This window comes from Anser anser (genome assembly GCF_964211835.1).
Source record: "Anser anser genome assembly, chromosome: 3".
Classification (NCBI taxonomy): domain Eukaryota; kingdom Metazoa; phylum Chordata; class Aves; order Anseriformes; family Anatidae; genus Anser; species Anser anser.
The window spans coordinates 114,690,786-114,708,854 of NC_139722.1; the positions used below are offsets into that span (position 1 = coordinate 114,690,786).

At 43.6% G+C, this 18,069-nt stretch overlaps 2 protein-coding genes across 9 annotated transcripts in view; both read right to left on the bottom strand.

Annotated features, from left to right (window-relative positions):
* The window catches only part of RTN4 (reticulon 4), a 44,619-nt gene extending 29,611 nt beyond the window's left edge, over positions 1–15,008 (bottom strand). For 2 of the 8 annotated variants that reach the window (XM_083832352.1, XM_083832349.1), the window contains exons 1-3: positions 14,578–15,008; positions 8,110–8,145; positions 315–371 (exon numbers count right to left, since the gene is read on the bottom strand). In XM_083832352.1, coding sequence (XP_083688478.1) covers positions 315–371; positions 8,110–8,145; positions 14,578–15,004 — 520 coding nt within the window. In that variant the 5' untranslated portion in view covers positions 15,005–15,008. Of the gene's footprint in view, positions 1–314; positions 372–8,109; positions 8,146–10,489; positions 10,521–13,853; positions 13,885–14,577 lie in introns of those variants that run through there. The other 6 variants (XM_083832353.1, XM_083832351.1, XM_083832354.1 and 3 more) reach the window with 5 other exon arrangements.
* Positions 15,009–17,224: 2,216 nt separating this feature from the next.
* The window catches only part of CLHC1 (clathrin heavy chain linker domain containing 1), a 56,050-nt gene continuing 55,205 nt past the window's right edge, over positions 17,225–18,069 (bottom strand). The window contains exon 23 of the mRNA XM_083827644.1: positions 17,225–17,257. The gene's annotated coding sequence lies outside the window, so the exon portion shown is untranslated. The remainder of the gene's footprint in view (positions 17,258–18,069) is intronic.

An 18,069-nucleotide genomic window follows, 5' to 3' on the forward strand; every position in this document is an offset into this window, starting at 1 on the left:
TCTGCTAAATCAGTAAAGCAACTATGCTTTAATGTGCTAACCTGTTAATAGTATCAACTGCTCTCTTACATCAAGGGTCCAAGAACTCACAGATGGCTGTAGTTTGTTTATAGAACAGTTTACCATGTAAATAAATGAATGCGTATTAAAATCTTGAACAGATCAACTGAAAATTCAAAACTGAAAAAGAATGAGAGGCGCTATTCTTGGACCCATGCTGACTTTTAGTAAAGGCAGACTAATTGGAAAGAGTTAATGAGATCAGATCAGAAATGCAGGATGTAATCAGACAAAGGTGAGCAGAAAGAACTTGCCTGCAGAGGAGTGCATCAGAGGCGCAGATGTAGCAGGAAGAGCAAAAAGGGTCTCATCTGAAAAACAAACAAATAACCTCAGCAGAAATAAAGGCTAAATAGTTTGAAGGGGGAGAGGAAGGGGAAATGGAGGGAGGAGCGAGCAAGTAGTTCCCAGTAACTAGACAGGCCCATAGCCAACACCCACACAGAACCTCCGAACTAGATACAAGCCAGGTAATTTGGGAGAGTCAATGTTCAGAGTTCTCCCTTTACAACAGGATCTTTACTGAGGTAACAGAGATCTCCACCCTTCAAGCCAAGGTCCAGTTTAGGATAAGATACACACCAGTAACTATTTTTTATTTTCATTATTCAAACTTGCATACTACCAAGCAGTTTTAGTATCTCCATCATTAGAAAAATCACCTACCATTGACACACTGTCCTTAACCTACTCCCTTTGTCAGAGGGTTTTCCTAGCTCCTAACATGTATGAGAACAGCAGGGATAACAAGACTCAACCAAAAATTCTGAAAAGTTAAAATGAGTAAAGATCTGAAGCTCTCCACAGAGTGCTGATCTGGTAACAGTAAGTGACTGTACTCCTACTTACTATTTCATTATGTTATAATGTAGACAAACTTCCAAAGGAAGACATTCTTAAATCTTGCTTTGTCATGAGTCAAGAAGACTATTTGTTTTTCTAAATATGTATTAACCTTAATATTTCACCAGAGAAAGCTCCAGACCTCCAATTACCACCCAAAGAGCTAAGTAAATATAAGGAAGGACACCGTTCTCCTAAGGTAAGATAGTCACTCTACTTCACAAATGCATGTCAAGAAGCCAGAGGATCCCAGAGTTTCAGATTTTACACTACCTGAAATAAAGGCACAACTATAGTTTACAAAGCTGCATGAAACATTTAATGAAATCCCAGTTTAAAAGCAGCGATGCCTGACAACGATGTCATTAGGAACCAAACAAACCAAGTCTTCCTCTATATTCATGTCAGCAGCAGTATTTTTCCCAGATCTGTCATGGCCTGTTGGCATTACATCGATGTAAAAATAGTAACATTTAAGTAACTATCTTTTAATTCAAAAACTTTATACACTCTTCAGAATGAGAGCGTTAAAGAATATTTGCAGTTTACATTGATTGCATTAGCAGAATGGAAAATTATTTCAAACCATTTCAATTAGATTTTCAATTTCCAGTCTAGACAACATCAACAATCTTTAGTTTTATTTGCCTGGACAAAAATCAAGTACTAAAGAAGTTAAGGACATATATCGTAATTAAAATCAAAGCGAAATAGAATCAATTGCTTTCAAATGATGAAAGGCAAGAAATGAGAAACATGGTAGAGTCCAGCAGCATATAGGGAATAATCCAATAAAGACATTATGGTCATTCAGCATTGAACCAAGACTTTCTGCAAAAGCAATGCCACTTCAAGAGCCTCATGACCTGTTTGGCTTACTCAAATTATTCCCAACTGCAGTTTTCCAAAAATCAGAAGTCTTCGCACAACCTACATTTCCTGTCGCAATACAGTCAGTTATTTTTGTTTTGCAGAACACTTATCTTCAAGTGATGTTTAGAATTCACAAAACATGGCAAGAGTAATAAAGTTGGAGCATAGGACTCAGTATTTAGAAGCTTCCTTAACTCCTGCCAGGCTAAAGGTGACCTCTGTTCAGTCTTCTGGAAATTACATTTTCCTATTAAGAACCACAGAGTGAAACCTCAATTCCCAATTTAAAACTTGTTAAAACAGCACTACAGTTCAGCGGCAGCAAAAGCTTTTAAGAATAAAAATCGCACCAGAGGACAACTGACCAATCTGTGATACCACAGGTCACAGAACTGCGACGCCCACCCACACACTGTCGAGTATCACCACGTGTCCTTTATTTCAGGAGATGCTCAATCCCGCGGGCCTGGGCTCCCAGCGATCTCTTCAGCCAAGTGCTGCCCCTCCTGCAAGCTCCTGCAGAGCCCGCTGCCCAACCACTTCACCAGGCTTGGAGTGAAACAAGGGGCTTCACCGAAAATGCAGCCTGGGACCCACCAGTCCAGAGCACTGCTCTGCTTTCCTCAAAATGATGCCAAAAGCAGTAACATCAGGTATTTTTCTTCAGCCTCTAGTGTGCCCACTGTGTCAAGGGCCACAGTTGAGCTTTATATTTTTGGCCTCACCATTTGCACCAAGAAGCAGCACACTCTCTTATCCCCCAGCTTTATGCCTGGAAGGACTGAGCAAGTAGCACCTCCCAGCCATAAATACGGAGCTATGTCCCTCTTTTTGCATGCCAGATGCTGGTCCTACTGAAACATTTAATACCACTTGGTTAAAAGGATCAGCAGTGCCTGCATATTCCTGAGCCAAGGCCAACATCTCTTATCACCTCACCTCTTCCCTGCCCATGACACACTCCCCTTGGAGCACTGCACACACAAACACCAGGTCCAAAGCCGCAAGGGACCTGCCACGTGCCAGTTCACCAGGAAGCTGGCAACAAGGAACGCTGCTCAGTGTGCACCTTCCCCAAAAACACACATTCATCTCCTCCAGGCCATGCCGGAACAGCAAATCCTATGTTTGCTGGAAAGGATTTACACTTGGGAGCAGAGGAGATGGGAAGGGAAGCAGGATGGACTTGAAGAGACTGTACAGCACAGCATCAGGAGACAGACACTCTGGAAGAAAAGGATCTCACCACAGGGAAACCAAGCACAAGCCAAAGCAATGGGGATGCAGAAAATCTAGAAATAGAAGGGCAAAGAAGGAAGACAGTCTGCTGAGGTAAGGAGGTGAAGAGGAAATCTTTTTAATACTTCACAACCCCAGCGAGAGAGGTTTCTGCTGAGGAACACTGATTTTAGGAATGTGATCCCTGATTTTTGAGTGCTTCATTGAGACAGCACAACACAAGAACTCTCAGGTTTGGCCTCCATTTACTCAACACAAACACACAATAGCCACGCCAGTCACTGAATTCCCAGCTTCTCTTAATGGAAGGATATTATGCCCACACCCATACTTTACTTTTCACACATAGCTGGAGCGTGAAAAGGGATTATATAAAAGCAGTATTTCCTAACCAGCCAAGGAGAACCACCCACTTGCCCTCCATCCACGTCAGAGCAGCATTTTTGCTGCCAAAAGGAAGATAACACGAGAACCATTTCCTGCCGTTGGCCCTGTGTAACACCTCCAGGCATGTGGGGGGAACAGAGTAGGACCTCTACAACTCCCACATCTGCATGACTGCTGAGGGAACCACCCATTCTCTTCAAACTGTAGTTCAAATGACTGAAGGGAACGACTCTTTTCGAGCAATGACATTTGCACTGAAGAACCTTTACCTGTGATATAAAAATTGGAGGTAGAAACCTTCCAGAAACAACTCTGTGGGTGCTTTGCTTTGGGTGTTGGAACCAAGGGCCGGTCTCACAGAAGTTCCAGCACACCCTGTACTTTGGAACAAATGGAAGCACAAATGTAAGTTTATGACAGCCCATCAGTATTGGTCATGTAATACAGACCCGTGGTATCACACGCTGAATAGCCTTTATTGCATATTTGCCCTGGTATTTTTGCTCTGCTCAAACACCATACTCGAGCTCATGTCTGAGCTGACTGAGGAATCAGAGGTGACTTTACCAGGTACTATGCAGAGCATGCTTCATTAAGAACAACATTCTTACCTAGATTTTTAGTTTCACAAGCCCATAAGGAATATTTTTAAATACTGAGGGAGGAGGAACAGCCAGACAGGAACAAAACTTCAAAAGTTTTCCCATCACACCCCCCATCCTCACAGGCTAGCAGCTATGCAATAAATCAAGAGTATATACGGTAGCTGTAGATTAAGAATAGGATTGTGCAGGTCAAACTAAAGATTAAAATATAATATTTCACTATGCACATACATATCCAGCCAAGGAGCTGTGCAAATTTATTTATGGTCTCATTTAAGCTTCAGTGTAGCTTTTTAAAAACAACCACCCATGTATATGAACATATCGCCCTAAGAGGAGAGGAAAAAAAGAAAATAACATATTCATGTAAAAAGTGATTCATTTTGATCAATTTTTAAAATGACTCAGCAAATTTTACCTCAACTTTATACAAAATATTCCCCCCCCCAAAAAATGCAGCTCTTCCTTTCATTAGCATGAACCCTCATAATCAAAAGCTCTGTATAATTGTTTCAACTAAAATGTAAGTTCCACTAACATGAAACTGATTTATGTTTTTATGTTTTGTTTAAAAATAAAAAAATGAGATGGCAACATACCAATGAAGCATCATTTAAGACTCACATTCTGATTTTGTACCAATTCCCCCACTAACCAGGGTTGTTATAGGAAACCGTTATCATCAGTTTAAACATAAAAATAGTGCATAGACTAGTTAATACCAAAGTTTGGAAAAAGAGCATAGAATTAAATGAAGAGAAAGATTTCTGAGACAACGGAGAGAAAGTAAAGTTAGCTGCAAAACACTTCCAGAGAAAGAGAAGAACGTTTAAAAATGAAAAAGTAGTAAACTGACAGTTCCTGTGAAAACAATTTATCAAAAAAATGAATTTTCTTCAAAATATACTTGCCACAAGAAAGCAGCAAGCAGAGGACTTAAGTCTAGTCACAGAAAAAAAAGAACTGAGAAGAACATGCTTCGCCCCCATTGATGGATTTTTGGTAACAAATGCACCCATCCACCTGCTCTCACACATAACTTTTCAAGCATCAGGTTTATGGTAAGACAGGTCTGTTGTTCTGATACACTCCTCATTTTTATGTATGAGCTCGGTATTGAAAAAAGAGACAAAAATATTTTTTCCTTATTTATAAACATTGATAGTAAACTTCATCCTGATGCACAGCTTAGCTTTATTAGGGGACTGCATCAGGGAATTTGCTAATGCTAAACGGCAGTTTCAGTCTTCAGAAAATAAAAAAACATTTCCTGGATTAGTTTACTGGAGACTGTACATTATTCTTGCCAACTATTCTTTATTTGTTTTTTAAGAATAAAATTTTTAAGAATCCATTTCACCTCTGCATTTTTAAGAAAAAGATCAAAATGCCTGCTAGCAAGACAAAGTACTAATAAGACAGACCCACCACAATGGGACACCAATTCTGAAGAGCCTCTCTTGTTAATATAAATATGTAACAATAAAAGAACAGACAAAATCAGTGGCATCTCATGTGGCATAAAAGTTATATCCACAGCAATTCCTGTGGGGCTGACAGGAAAAGAAACTGCCTGCTTCTTCAACGCATCAAGTTGTTAATTTGACCACAGCAAAGACTGCCCCAAGCTGCATTATTGATCTCAAATCATTATTTAGAGAAAACATGTATATGTATTACTGCTATGAAGTTTTACTCTTTATGATTCTGTGGTTCTTACTGTTTTATGATTGTGATTTTTTTTTTTTTTTTTTTAGGATTCAGGATCTACAAAAACCCCCAGGTCTTTGCAGAGCAATGCAGTACCCTCACATTTTATAAGCACAAGGACAAAGTGCTATGTTTTTCCCCTGCCATGTGCCTGTATCAAATTATTATGAGGAAACTGTTCCATCTTGGCATAAAGCATCAAAGTAATGTATCTGACCATTTGAGAAAGTTAAATATATTTAAGCAGAGTCAAGATCTCAGATGCCTAATTCTGTACTGCAGTGCACAAAAGCACACAACTTCGCAAGAACTTTGAGAAGAGCAGCTGCCTACACAGACTCCATTTAAATCACCTCCTGTTCTGATGCACTTGTTCTAAATACAGTATTTCACCAAATATTTAAGCAATTCAAGATGAGGATTCAACTGCTAATAGCATCTTTTCATATCATTAGATCTGGCTGCAGAGCCACAGCAAACAACTAGGTTCTCTCATTCGATACTGTTTAGTCATACATGTAGTCTATAAACAGACATTTCCAGTTTAGTAAATTCAGACTGTAAACTACTTGGAAATCTTAAGAGAAAAGTATTTACATACAAGCTGCTACAGAAGACAGAGACTGCTGAAGATTCAAATGAAAACAGAAGCCCTATTTTTAACATCTTGATGGTATCAGAGGTAGGATCACAAAAGGATCCAAGAACTTTATCATTAGCAAGGGCAACTGGAAGTCCTCTTGGGACTCCAGTTACTGCCAAGAGGCATCAATCATGCATCATTTGCAGAGTAAGTTCCACTATACCGCATGGGAGACTTCTAATTTTACATTAGTTGAAACAGATCAAGAAAATGAGTTCCAAACAAGCATTTTGAACGTTTGCTACTTTAGATACTCTGTTTTATGGAAACTAGTCTCTAGCCAGAAGCAGTGTCATCTTACTGTTTAAGAAATCTATAACCAGAGTGGTTTAAGCAGCTTTTTTTCCTCCTTCTTCAAATATGGTATTTGCATTGTCCTACTCACAGCATCCTTCCTTCTTTTCGAAAAATGACATTTGAGAGGAGTTGCTCAGCAATGCAAATGCTGTTCAGGGTACAACAACACAGGTAAAAGATGCCATTTCATCTTCTTTTGGTCAGCTATACAGTAAAAAGGGAGACTATACCAGCCCTGCAATACTCAGCTACCAACCAAAGCAGGAACGGGGGTACAGGGAAGATGTGTTAATTCCAGCTGTATGACGATTCCCTCCATTACAATTGCCAGACTGCCAAAATGAATGTCCATTGTAAGAGTGTTGGTATTTTGTTTTGTTGTTTTTTCTTTCCTTTAAAGACCTTTAAATACTTCTGACACAACTGCCAACCCCTCCTTAGTCTTGCATCAAACACTGATGAATAATTCTATGGACAGGATCCAAGGGGCGTTACAGAAGACGGTTGTTTCGCCACTTCCTATCTCCAGGCTCTCACCAGTACAAGTATCACTGTATCTCTTTGGAGCAGGGACACAATTTTATCCGGCTTTTAGGGAAAAAATAAGTTCACTTAAGAATAAGCAGCACATAACAAATAACTTTCACCTAGATTAACCAAGTCTGTCTCCTCGCCCAGCTATATCAACTGATCTAACTACAAAGTGTCTTCTTACAGAATTAGCATCAGGTGGTGGGTAAATACCTCCTTTTATTAATGTCAGGTGGCCACAATCATCAGCTTCATCTGTTCACAGCTCACCTGTGAAGGCCTGAAAATACCCACTTCATCACAAAGGCAAATATTTAATAGCAAGGCTTAGAATGAATCTAGAGATCTCAGATATGAATGGATATTCACAGATCAGGGATTTATATTTAAGGATTTAAATTATTTTAATGTACTTAATTTAAGATAACAAGCTATCTAGCCAGCTACAAACACAAGTCCAGCTCCACACAACCTTATAGATGAGGACTCACACTGGCAGTATTTGTAACCAAAAACTTATGTAATTCATCTAAAAACTAAATAAGCCTTCCTTAAGATCCAGATTCTTTAACCACACATTGGCATAACAAACAAATTTGGGTTCTGGCAGTGCCACAAAACAGAAAAACATAATTACACCCAAACTTATTCAGAAGCAAGAGGTCTAAAGAGCCATGCAAACCCTATAATTACGCAAGCATTATCCAATTTAATTTCAGAAATTATACCAATCGTAAGAGTCCCCTTCACTGATCTGTACAGATGGAATTTTTCTCTGCTTGCTCCATGATTAAAGAAATTAAGCAATATTTAGATTAGCTACTTTATCATTGCAGAATACATTTATTAGCTAAATTAATCTTTCAGAAATGGAGAAGAGATGCTACCAATTTCTTCCAGCATCTATTCCCAACACATTACCTTGTGTGACAAGCCTCTGTCTTAAGAATTTATAGTCTGTAAAATAAAAACAAATGGATGCATAAGGTAAGTCCATGCCACGAGACAGAAAAAACATGGATATTCTAAGGGTTCAACAAAGCCATTACCATCATGTAAGAATATCTTTTCATGAAATGGATGAACGGTGTGAAAATATTAAATACACTATCCCAATAATCTCCTTTTAAAGCAATATGTTGAGATATTAAGTAGGGCTATAATCCTGGGTTGCAGTAGATTTTGGTCAATACAGGTTTTAACTGCCCACTTGGGTTTTAGAATCACTCAAACAACTCACATACACGGGAGAACTGATTTTCTTATCTAACAATGAGATCTTTTAAACAAAGCTTGGGTTCAAAACACTGGAAATTCCTCCCTTTGCCCTTTGAACAGCATTTCTCAAGCTGAAGGCATGAATACTCAAAGACTAGGCTGAAGACCAAGAAACGACCTTTCTTCCAACACTACCACATACTTTTTTCTACTTTCTCCAGCTCTTGTTTCTTTTCCTTACGGTTCTCCAGCTCCAACCTGCTTTCTAAAGGCCTCACACATGCTCTATCCATTTTGCTTGGCATTCATTTCCTTATCACAAAGGACAGAGATGGACAGGCATTACAGGCTTTTGTCTTCTCTCAGAAGCGGGACTATAGCACAGCTCAAGAAAACTGGTCACAAAACACTAATGACTGGATAAGCAGAAGAATTTTGACATCAGACCAACAGCATCTAATAGGCCAAGAGCATTTTTAATGGAAAACAGAAAAGTTTATATTTATCTCAGTCTGCTGTCCTATTTAAAGACTTCTCAATTAACATATTCTTCTTAGCTGATGAAGTTGATGACATGATTGCTCCACTCATTGAAAAGCTGCAAGTAAATGTTCACAATGCATTCCTAAGACAGAAAGCAAGCCTTCCAGCAAAAACAGAAGGTCAAAGCGGTATTCCTAACACTTCCACACAACAACAAACTAATAATTTTTGTACTGAAAGTGGTATGCCCCCTTTATACATAGCAAAACACTAAACAGACAAAGCCATTAAAAACCATGGGGAAGAGCAGTCTTAAGAAAACCTCTATGTAGAAATTGTCTTATTTTGACAGATACAGTTAGCAGCAGATTATTTCCACTTGAAAGATTAAAAACATTCTAATGTAATTTGATTTTCTGACTTTATGAATATTAATAAGCCCATTATTTTATTGCTACTGTCATAGCTCCATCCATGTGAAACAGCTGTAAGTCCAGTGATCTCACTGCTACCTGTACTTTACTGCCCCAAAAGCAATCTTAAAATGTAGAAAACATCACGTAGTGTCTTCAAAGCATGATAGGAGTCAATTCTATTTCAATCCATAAAACAAGATATGCAAAAAAAAAAATATTTCACTGTTCTACTTAGACTCACAGTTCACTTTATATATATAATAGCTTCTTTTCTTTCATTTCTAATGCAGCTCAATCGTTAGCTACATGATTTTCTCCTACTTTGTACGTAAACATTCCTGAATATGTCAGGACAATTTATTTGTAAGCTACATGCGCTGCTTTATGTTTTCTGGACAGCAAAACACCAAGAAGTATTTCCTTGCTTACAAACTATCTAGAACCTGAAGGACATTTTCAGACTAACTAAGGGTTCCTAATTTTTGTATCAGTTTCATAGTTACCATAGTAACATGTAAGCTCAAAAAAAGCCATTTTCATTCAAAATATTGTTTTAACAGAAAACAAAGATAACAAGCACACTAAGATATGTCTCAAGTTGTAGGTTAACAGCCCTGTAGGTTAACAGCTAGAGCAACCCAGTGAGAACAAGCAAGTCACTGGTGCTGCAAAACAGATGTTGAAAGACACAGACTTACTGGCCCTATTGAAACCTCGTGGCAAGCAGCAGAATCTGCGCAGAACGCCACCAGAATGGTAACACTGGTTTCCAGGGCTAAGAGAATGAAGACTGCATGGCTTCTGCTAAGTAGCCAGGCTCCTGGATGGAATGCTCTGCAAGATCCGCATCCTTCCCATCTGGAGGAAGAGGAGGAAGGAACAGGGAAAGTGACCTCCTCACAGCACACCAACCAGAATTTAGGCTAGAAAAATGCATGGCAAATTACTGAAATAACACAAAATGCTTCAATGTTCCAGTGACAGTTCTACTCTAAGACTGCCTCCTTGCCATGCCAATTGTGTATTTCTCTCCCTGCGAGCTGCAAAGTTGCAATCTTTTGACCTTTATGTTCCAACTACCACTCATTCCTAACTCATCGGTAGATCAGTCATTGCAAAGGGACTCGACACTTTCCTAGCAATTTTCTAGGTTTTCTCAACCAGAGCAAGGGAACACCACTGACCTGGAGGCTTGAACATTGCCCTTGACTCTTCTTTAGCAGGGCTGCCATCAGTGCTTATCCAGGAGATAGAGGTTCAGTGCTCACCAGCAGTGATGCAACAGCGTGGACATCAGTTGTCACTTCGTAGGCACGCTGCAAACTCCCTTAAGTAAAGGTAAGGAGGAGGGGAATAAAGGGCAACCAACCAGCACTTCTGTGGTTTGCAGGATTTCATCTCCAAGGGAAAGCACCCAATGCAATTCAAAGCCTCCCTGTGGGCTACCTCATTATCTGGTAGGTGGAAGCTGTGCTGTTTTATCTTGCAAAGCAAGTCAAAGGACACATACACACTAAGCAAATACACTACCAAACCTGTCAGGGCCATCCTTGCACATACATCTGGTTAACAGGAGAAATATGGGGTTTTGGCTTCAGAATCTCTTAAAGCAGCTGGTCCCGCAGCACTTGACATTGCACGTGCACACAACTAAATGAAATAGAAAGATCCTTCACTGAACGTGGAATACAAAAATGAAAATACTGGCTTTACTGTACCAGTCAAATCGCTGTTTACTCTCCCCCTCTGTACATCACTGAAATGGACATTGATAACAGCCAGAAAAAGTCACATTCCAGCTTTGATATACACAGGTTATGACCACCTCCCTTACAGCTTTACTGACTACTTTTGGGAAGGCAGGAGGGGATACGCCTCAAAGAAATGCTGAAGATCAGCAGGAACATATTTTAATAACCAAGGGATGCAAATGAAAGTCACCAGCAGCAGCATTCAGGGATAGCTGTATTTTTTCCAAGTCACGCTGCATTCCGTCCCCAGACCCCACACAACTCCTCTGTGCATTCATAGCAGCGCACCAGAAAAACTCATCAACGTGGAAAAAAGCCAAAGAGTACATATGCTGCTTTAGAATTTGTGTAAAATGCAAGTCACAGGATTTCAGGATATTTCCACTGCAGGATAAAAGGGACACTCTGTAATAAAGTGGACAGAAGCAGGTATATTGTATGTAATTGCCCTCCTATCACTGCTGGGGGAAATTTGATGAGGATGAACTCTAATACAGAATAGTTTGTGCTGCTGGTAGCTTGAGGCTACTAATGGCTTCCCTGCTGACCTGTTTGACGCAGTCCGGCACGCAGGCAGACTGTTTATGAAATCTCTCCTGAACATTGATGAATTAAACTAAGTCCTAAAAAAACTAGATTAAAAGCAAAACTAATTCATCAACTAGCAAATCAGAACATTTGCATATGCATCGAACCACTGCTGAGTCGTAGGCTGCTGGCATGCAAGTCATCACCTTTGTTCGCTTTGGATGCTGGTCTGCCGTCCCATGAGGCCAGGCTGGCTTGCTGTGCATATGGGTTTCTTGTTAAGTACGTGGTTAAATGTCCAACCACAACCTCCCCTTCCAGCAAAGCGATATATAACCTGCCTTTAGCAGTATGCGCGGCTAGGATCTGGGGCTTTGAAGATGGAAAGTGGCATCTTCTCATATTAGTTTACTTGCTGATCTTACTTTAGACAGCTTGGGGAGGGAAAAAAAAAGGATTTATTTTTACCATGCGTGACCACCTCAAACCTGTTTTTCTTTGTATGTTAATTTAGGTAATTGAGAAGATTTACGTAGAAAGCTCTCAAGAACAGTAAATTTTGCTACCTACGTAACATTGTGTAGCAAGGAAAAGAAGTGCCCAAGACAGCTTAAGTTTTACTGTAGCCCTCTTGTTTTCTTCTGCAGCAAATATTTATATTAGCTCTTAAGAAGGTAGGCTGCAGACGCACAGCCAGAGACTCACATTACATATAATTATGTCAGTCTCTTACAACAACACTGAATACTTATAAGTATGTAGCTGATATTAATTACAAAGATTTACTTTTTAAAGCACCTCCAGATATAAATAGTACATTTTAATGGGCCAAGAAGTTGTCCATACATTTTCTCTATTGTTATGCTGACAAAAAGCAGCACTAGGCCCTATTGTTGGATATAAAAAGAAAACTCTACTATTCTTCACACGCTTGCTATAGGCAATACTACTTTCTCAGAAATAAAATTTCAAAGATATTTGTCTCAAAACATCATTAAATCAAAGCCTTAGATTTTTAATACGAAGAGAGCATCTTCTAAATTTCTAGATTATAGATTGCAGTTTTTCACCTGTATCTTAAACTCATAGCAGAGCTGAAAGTAAATGAAACCATAACCCTCCAGAAGAGGGGGAGCCACCACAGACATGGGGTGATCCATCCCATAGACACCCCGACACCCCACCACAAGCTGCAGGCACCAATTTGATTTTGCCAATTTCAGAGCAAGACTGGAAGTGAACTCACTTGAAGCAAGGTAAACATTTTGACTGAGAAATGTTCAGTATCCCTTTAAACATCAACTGTTTTTCAGTTTTACACCAGGTTGCTGTTGAAACAAAGTACTCCTGCACCTGAGAGGACCAAAGCATTCATAGCATATCCAGACAGTGCTTCTATCAAAACTATTTGTTCTCATCTAGTGGTTTCAAGTGCTTAAAACATAACCTGTAATGTTCCAACCCATCATTAGATGAGCATTTTATCTGCCACACCTTGTCTCTGGGAGCCAGGCCTCCCAAAGATGGCCTCCTCACTTCAGAGCTCTGAATTAGTCACCACTGATAAATTCCGTCCCCTCCAGTTAGGTCTTACAAAATAACTCTGACACCACTCTGCAGCTACACTACCCAATCCTCGTAACTCAACCCAGCTGAGTTGTGTCTCCTCTACTCCAAGAAAGAAGAAATATTTCAGGAATTACCATGTTCCTTGCCTTATCCCTCTAGGGTTAAGGAGCAGAAAGCAAATGCAGCTCTACAAATCACACTTTTATCCCCACTTTTCAAAGCAACAGCAAGATTTGGTTGATCCTATTTCTTCCATTTTGTTCTGCTTAAGCCTCCATGGCTCCACTCAAACTACTTGCCTAGAAAGAAAAAATGCCACTCGCCCATCATATAGGATCCCTCCAATTAAATCTGTTCCAAGTTTTTTGTCATTATCCATCATCCAAATGGTGGAAATAAAAATCTCCTCAGTATACTGCTACAGAGAACTACTGAAAGAACAAAATAAGAAGGCTTCATAAAAGACAACAGCAGAACCAACCACAAAGTCCTGGCACACGTGCAAATAATATGCATTCTAAATCTATCCCCCCAAAAACATAATTCATGTTTAGCAGGGCTTTTTGTTGTTTCTCCAGTACCTTTTTTCAATTAAATCTTGAATATCACATTCACTCCTGACGTTATTATTGAAACCCTGCATCTCCCAGATGTATATAATGTACCGATACAAGACAGCAGGAATTAAGATATAAGGCACCGTCATGATAAGGCATCTTGCTTCGCCAACTTCCATTGTTTTAATGGCCTCCCAACAGCTCGTGCACTTGCAGCTAAGCACAAGAGAGGCCGAGGTGCAGCCGCAACCAGCAGCCACCACCGGGGTTAGGGATCCACCGCCATCAGCGCCTCACGGGGCCGGAGGCCCTGCGGGAAGGCTCTGGCACCCGCAGCGCCGCGACTGTTCCGGGGGGCTCGGCCCCACGGCAACGCTTCGGGGCTGGGGGCCGCCCGCCCTGAAGCGCTGCCGGGGCCCGGGGGTGGGGCGGGAGCCCGGCACCGCTCCCGTGCCGTGCCGCCGCCTTTGTGTGAGGGAGGGGCGCGGCGCCCCCGGCCCCAGCGTCCCGACGGGAGCAACCTCGGCCCCGGAGCGAGGCCAAAGGCCGTGCTGCCCCCTTGAGCGGGGGTCCCGCGGGGGTCCCGCGGCCGTTCCCGCCCCCCGCCTCGCGGCCGTTGCCATGCGGCGGCGGCCTCACCCAACGGCCCATGTGCGAGGCGGCGGCCAGGCGGCGCCCCGCCCTCCCTCCCTTAGCACAAGAAAGAGGGGAGGGACGCGCACACAAAAAGAGGATTTTTTTTAAAAAAGGGGATAAAACAAAAAGCTGGTTTCCTGCGCAGGGTGCGGCGGCGGAGCGGGGCCGCGCCCGACGGCGGGCAGACAAAGGCAGCGCCCCCCGCCCGCCCGCCCGCCCCGCGGCACTCACCGGCCGAGCCCGAGGCTCCTCTCTTGCGGGCCGCGGGGGGCTCCGCCGGGGGCGAGCCGGGGGCCAGGGGCTGCTCCTGGGCGGGGGACGGCGTGGTGGCGGCAGAGGACGAGGAGGAGGAGACGGCGGCCGCGGGGCTCCAGCCGGGCTGCGGCGGCTCCGGGGCGGCGGGGCGGGGCGGCTCGGTGGGGCCGCTCAGCTCCAGCTGCTGCGGCGGCCGCTCGGGCAGGGCTGCGGCGGGCGGCGGGGCCGGCTTCCTCTCCATCACCTCCAGCTGCTCGTCGAAGTCCTCGTCCTCCTCCTCCTCTTCCTCCTCCTCCTCCTTCTCGTCGTCCACCACGAACTGGTACTTGAACTGGGGCTGCTGCGGCCGCGGGGGCCCGGAGGAGGAGGAGGAGACCAGGGGCGACTGGTCCAGCTCGTCCATGGCGCCGGGAGCGGGCGGAACAATGAGCGGGGCTGGGGCTGGGGCTGTGCCGCTGCCGGCTGCGGGCCCGGCCTCCCCGCCCTGGTGACTCACCGCTGGGGGGGCGGCGGGGCGCGGCCGCCCGCCCCCCGTCCCGCCCGGCCGCTGAGCGACGGCGGCGGGAGCCAGTGGGAAGCGGCGGGGGCGCGGCTCGGCCAATGGGGCGCATCAGCCTCATGCATATGCATGAGGGGCGGGGCCGGTGCAGCTGGGCGCGGTGCCGGCTCCGGTTCCAGCCCCAGCCCCAGCCCCACCCCCGCGCTGCCACCAAGGATGCGGCGGGGCCGGGTTCGCCCCGCACCGCCTCGCCGGGCTCGGGGCCGGCCCGGAGCGAGCGCCCCGCTCGGCCTCGCCGCCGCTGTGAGTCAGCGCCGCCCGCCCCGCCCCACCCTGAGCCCGGCCCGCGGTCCCCGGCCCCCGGGCTCCGCAGTGCGGGGGAGCCGCTCGCTGGGCCGGAGCAGCCCGGGGCCGGGCGGGCTGGCGGCTCCGCCGCAGCCGGGAAGGCGCTGGGGAACGCGGCCTCACCGCAGCGCGGTGCAAAAGCAGCACTCGAGCACCAGAACTTGGTGCGGCTGGAAAAATCGTGAGGCGTGCTGGCGCCGCGCCGGCTGGCCGGAGAGCAGACATTTTGAGGCGAGGCGGCCCGGTGGGCGCTGCCGCCGCTCTGCCCCCGCTGCTCTGCCGGGCGGGCACGCAGCCGCACGTGGCTTCGTGGGCCAGCCCAGAGGCCTCGATGCAGCGCTGGGGTTTGGTAGCGCAGCCTCTCGGGGACGCCGTTTTTACCCTCACAGCTGCCACGATATGACCACGAGGCTTGCAGTTGCGTATGCAATACCTCCCCAGAGTTGTTTGTTAGGGATTTTAACCCGCAGATGACTTCTCCTGTCTGCACTCACTCACGGAAACGCTGCTGGCTGGCTGAGACAAACCACGCAAGGCAAGGGCGCAACAAATCTCTGCACGCCTCCCCGCTGCTGCACGGCAAAGGGCGTGGAGAGGCACGCTTGGCCTGCAGGCCCGTCACGCACAACCACATCACCTGGAGCACGGAACGGGCTCCACTCACTGTATCTGCCTTCTGGGCTGCATTTAGGTCTCAGGCACCAAGTCACTGTCCAGAAAAAAACAGGAGGGCTACAGGTGGATGGAGGGACATTATAGGGTCCCAGCACTCAGCCCTCTTTTGTCTCAGAAAGACGTATTGCCTTGTTTTGTAACCACTGTTCAAACCCAAATATTTGGGGATAGGGTGTGTTGCACTACTGGTACTGGGAAGGCTATTCTAAAATACCATTTTCCAAACAACTAGAAACCTCCTAATTTCCAGTCTTAATTTGTTCAAGGCACATCCTTTTCCCACTATTCCCTTTACTTTAAACTGTTCTTTTCTCTGAATTTTAATTCCTAACCTGTTTAAAGGGATACACCTTGTCCATTCATTGCCTCCTTAAGCCAGGCTAGAGCAGCTCTGCTGTCACCCTTTCCCTTGCTGCTTCCAGCAGCCTTTGCCTGCACCTGTTCCAGACTCAGTTTGGGCCAGGTGAGTTTTTCAGAAGGATGTACAAAGACATGGCTATTCCCTACCTCCACCAGGCACATCTAGAAGGATCATGGAAAGTATTTTTATAGCAAAAGTGAAGACAACACCACGGGGAGACAAACACCATGGGGATACAAAATTTCACAGCTGGTGAATAAGCACTTAACTAAAGACCTGTAAGGTCTTCAGACTTCATTCTGCCTTTCTTTCCCCTTAAGATTTTGTATTTTCTATTGACAAATTGTCCGTGTACATTTTCAAACCAGACCTTTTTACAGTGCTGTAAGGGATGCTGCAGTGGCAGCAGGATGGATGGACGAAATTAAAATAAATGTGTTGTTAAACATAAAACTTGGAAGTTTCAGTAGTGGCTAAATGCTATTCCTAGTTGTATTGTTACAGCCAGTGGACTTCATCGACAGAACTAAAGCCAGAAAAGGCCCAGGAAAATTAAGACATAAACTTGTCTTGCAAGTTAAGACATAAACTTGTCTTCTTTTTACTTACCTATTTCTGTATCTACCCAGTGTCCTACAGCAGCTGCCACGGTGCTGGTGCAAGCAAAGAAGATGTCAGCAATAGTGTGCTCCTCCTCCCAGCTGGCCAATGCGGAGCACATGAGCAGGGGAAAGCGCTCGCTTCATGGCAGAGTCGAGTCTCAGAACATTTTAACACTTTGAAAAAGATTAAAGTAATAAAGTGCATTAAGAAATTAGTAACAATCTGGTGATGGTTTTTATCTATGCAAATACCAGGCCAGATTTAATGACTTTACAGATGAATGTAAGTCTGTGATCTTCAGTGGAATTTTACCCCATTCACCAGTAGATGACTGAGCCTGAAATATTTCATAAAAGGAAACTTCAGCTTTTCTGTGTACTCATTTATTACATAATATGAAAGTACACTTTTTTATTGTAAATCTGCACTTTTTGTATAGCAAATAAAAATATATTGAGTAAGCTCCTTATAATTTCACCAGAAAATCTCATTTTCACATCTCTTAGTTAAACAAGAAAATAGAAATTTTAACATTCCATTAAAATATACTTTTAGGCAACAAAGTACTTTTAATACTTCATAAAATTCTGAATACAGACACAGTGCTGAAAGTAATTTTAACATATCTAGCCACAGTGATTTTTGGTCTTCTACAAGTAGGAAAAATCTATATATAATTCAGTTGATTTTATCAGAATGCTTAAAAGCAAATACATCATCAGTTAAAGAGAAATGAAAGGGATTTTTATTTAGGGAAAGGAAGTGACTAAAGGTCTTGGAGGGAAACAGGAAGGGAGTTCCAGATTGCCTAGGCAAGTCAAATTAACAAGTGAGAGGGAAACACAGATCTCCAGTACCGAACATATACCGCAAAATACCCTTTCTTTTAGCTCTCAGAAAAATATTTTACTATTATAACATGAAAATTGTCAGCAAGTAGGAATACTTTGCAGATATTCATCAAGCTAATTTACAGATTTTCATG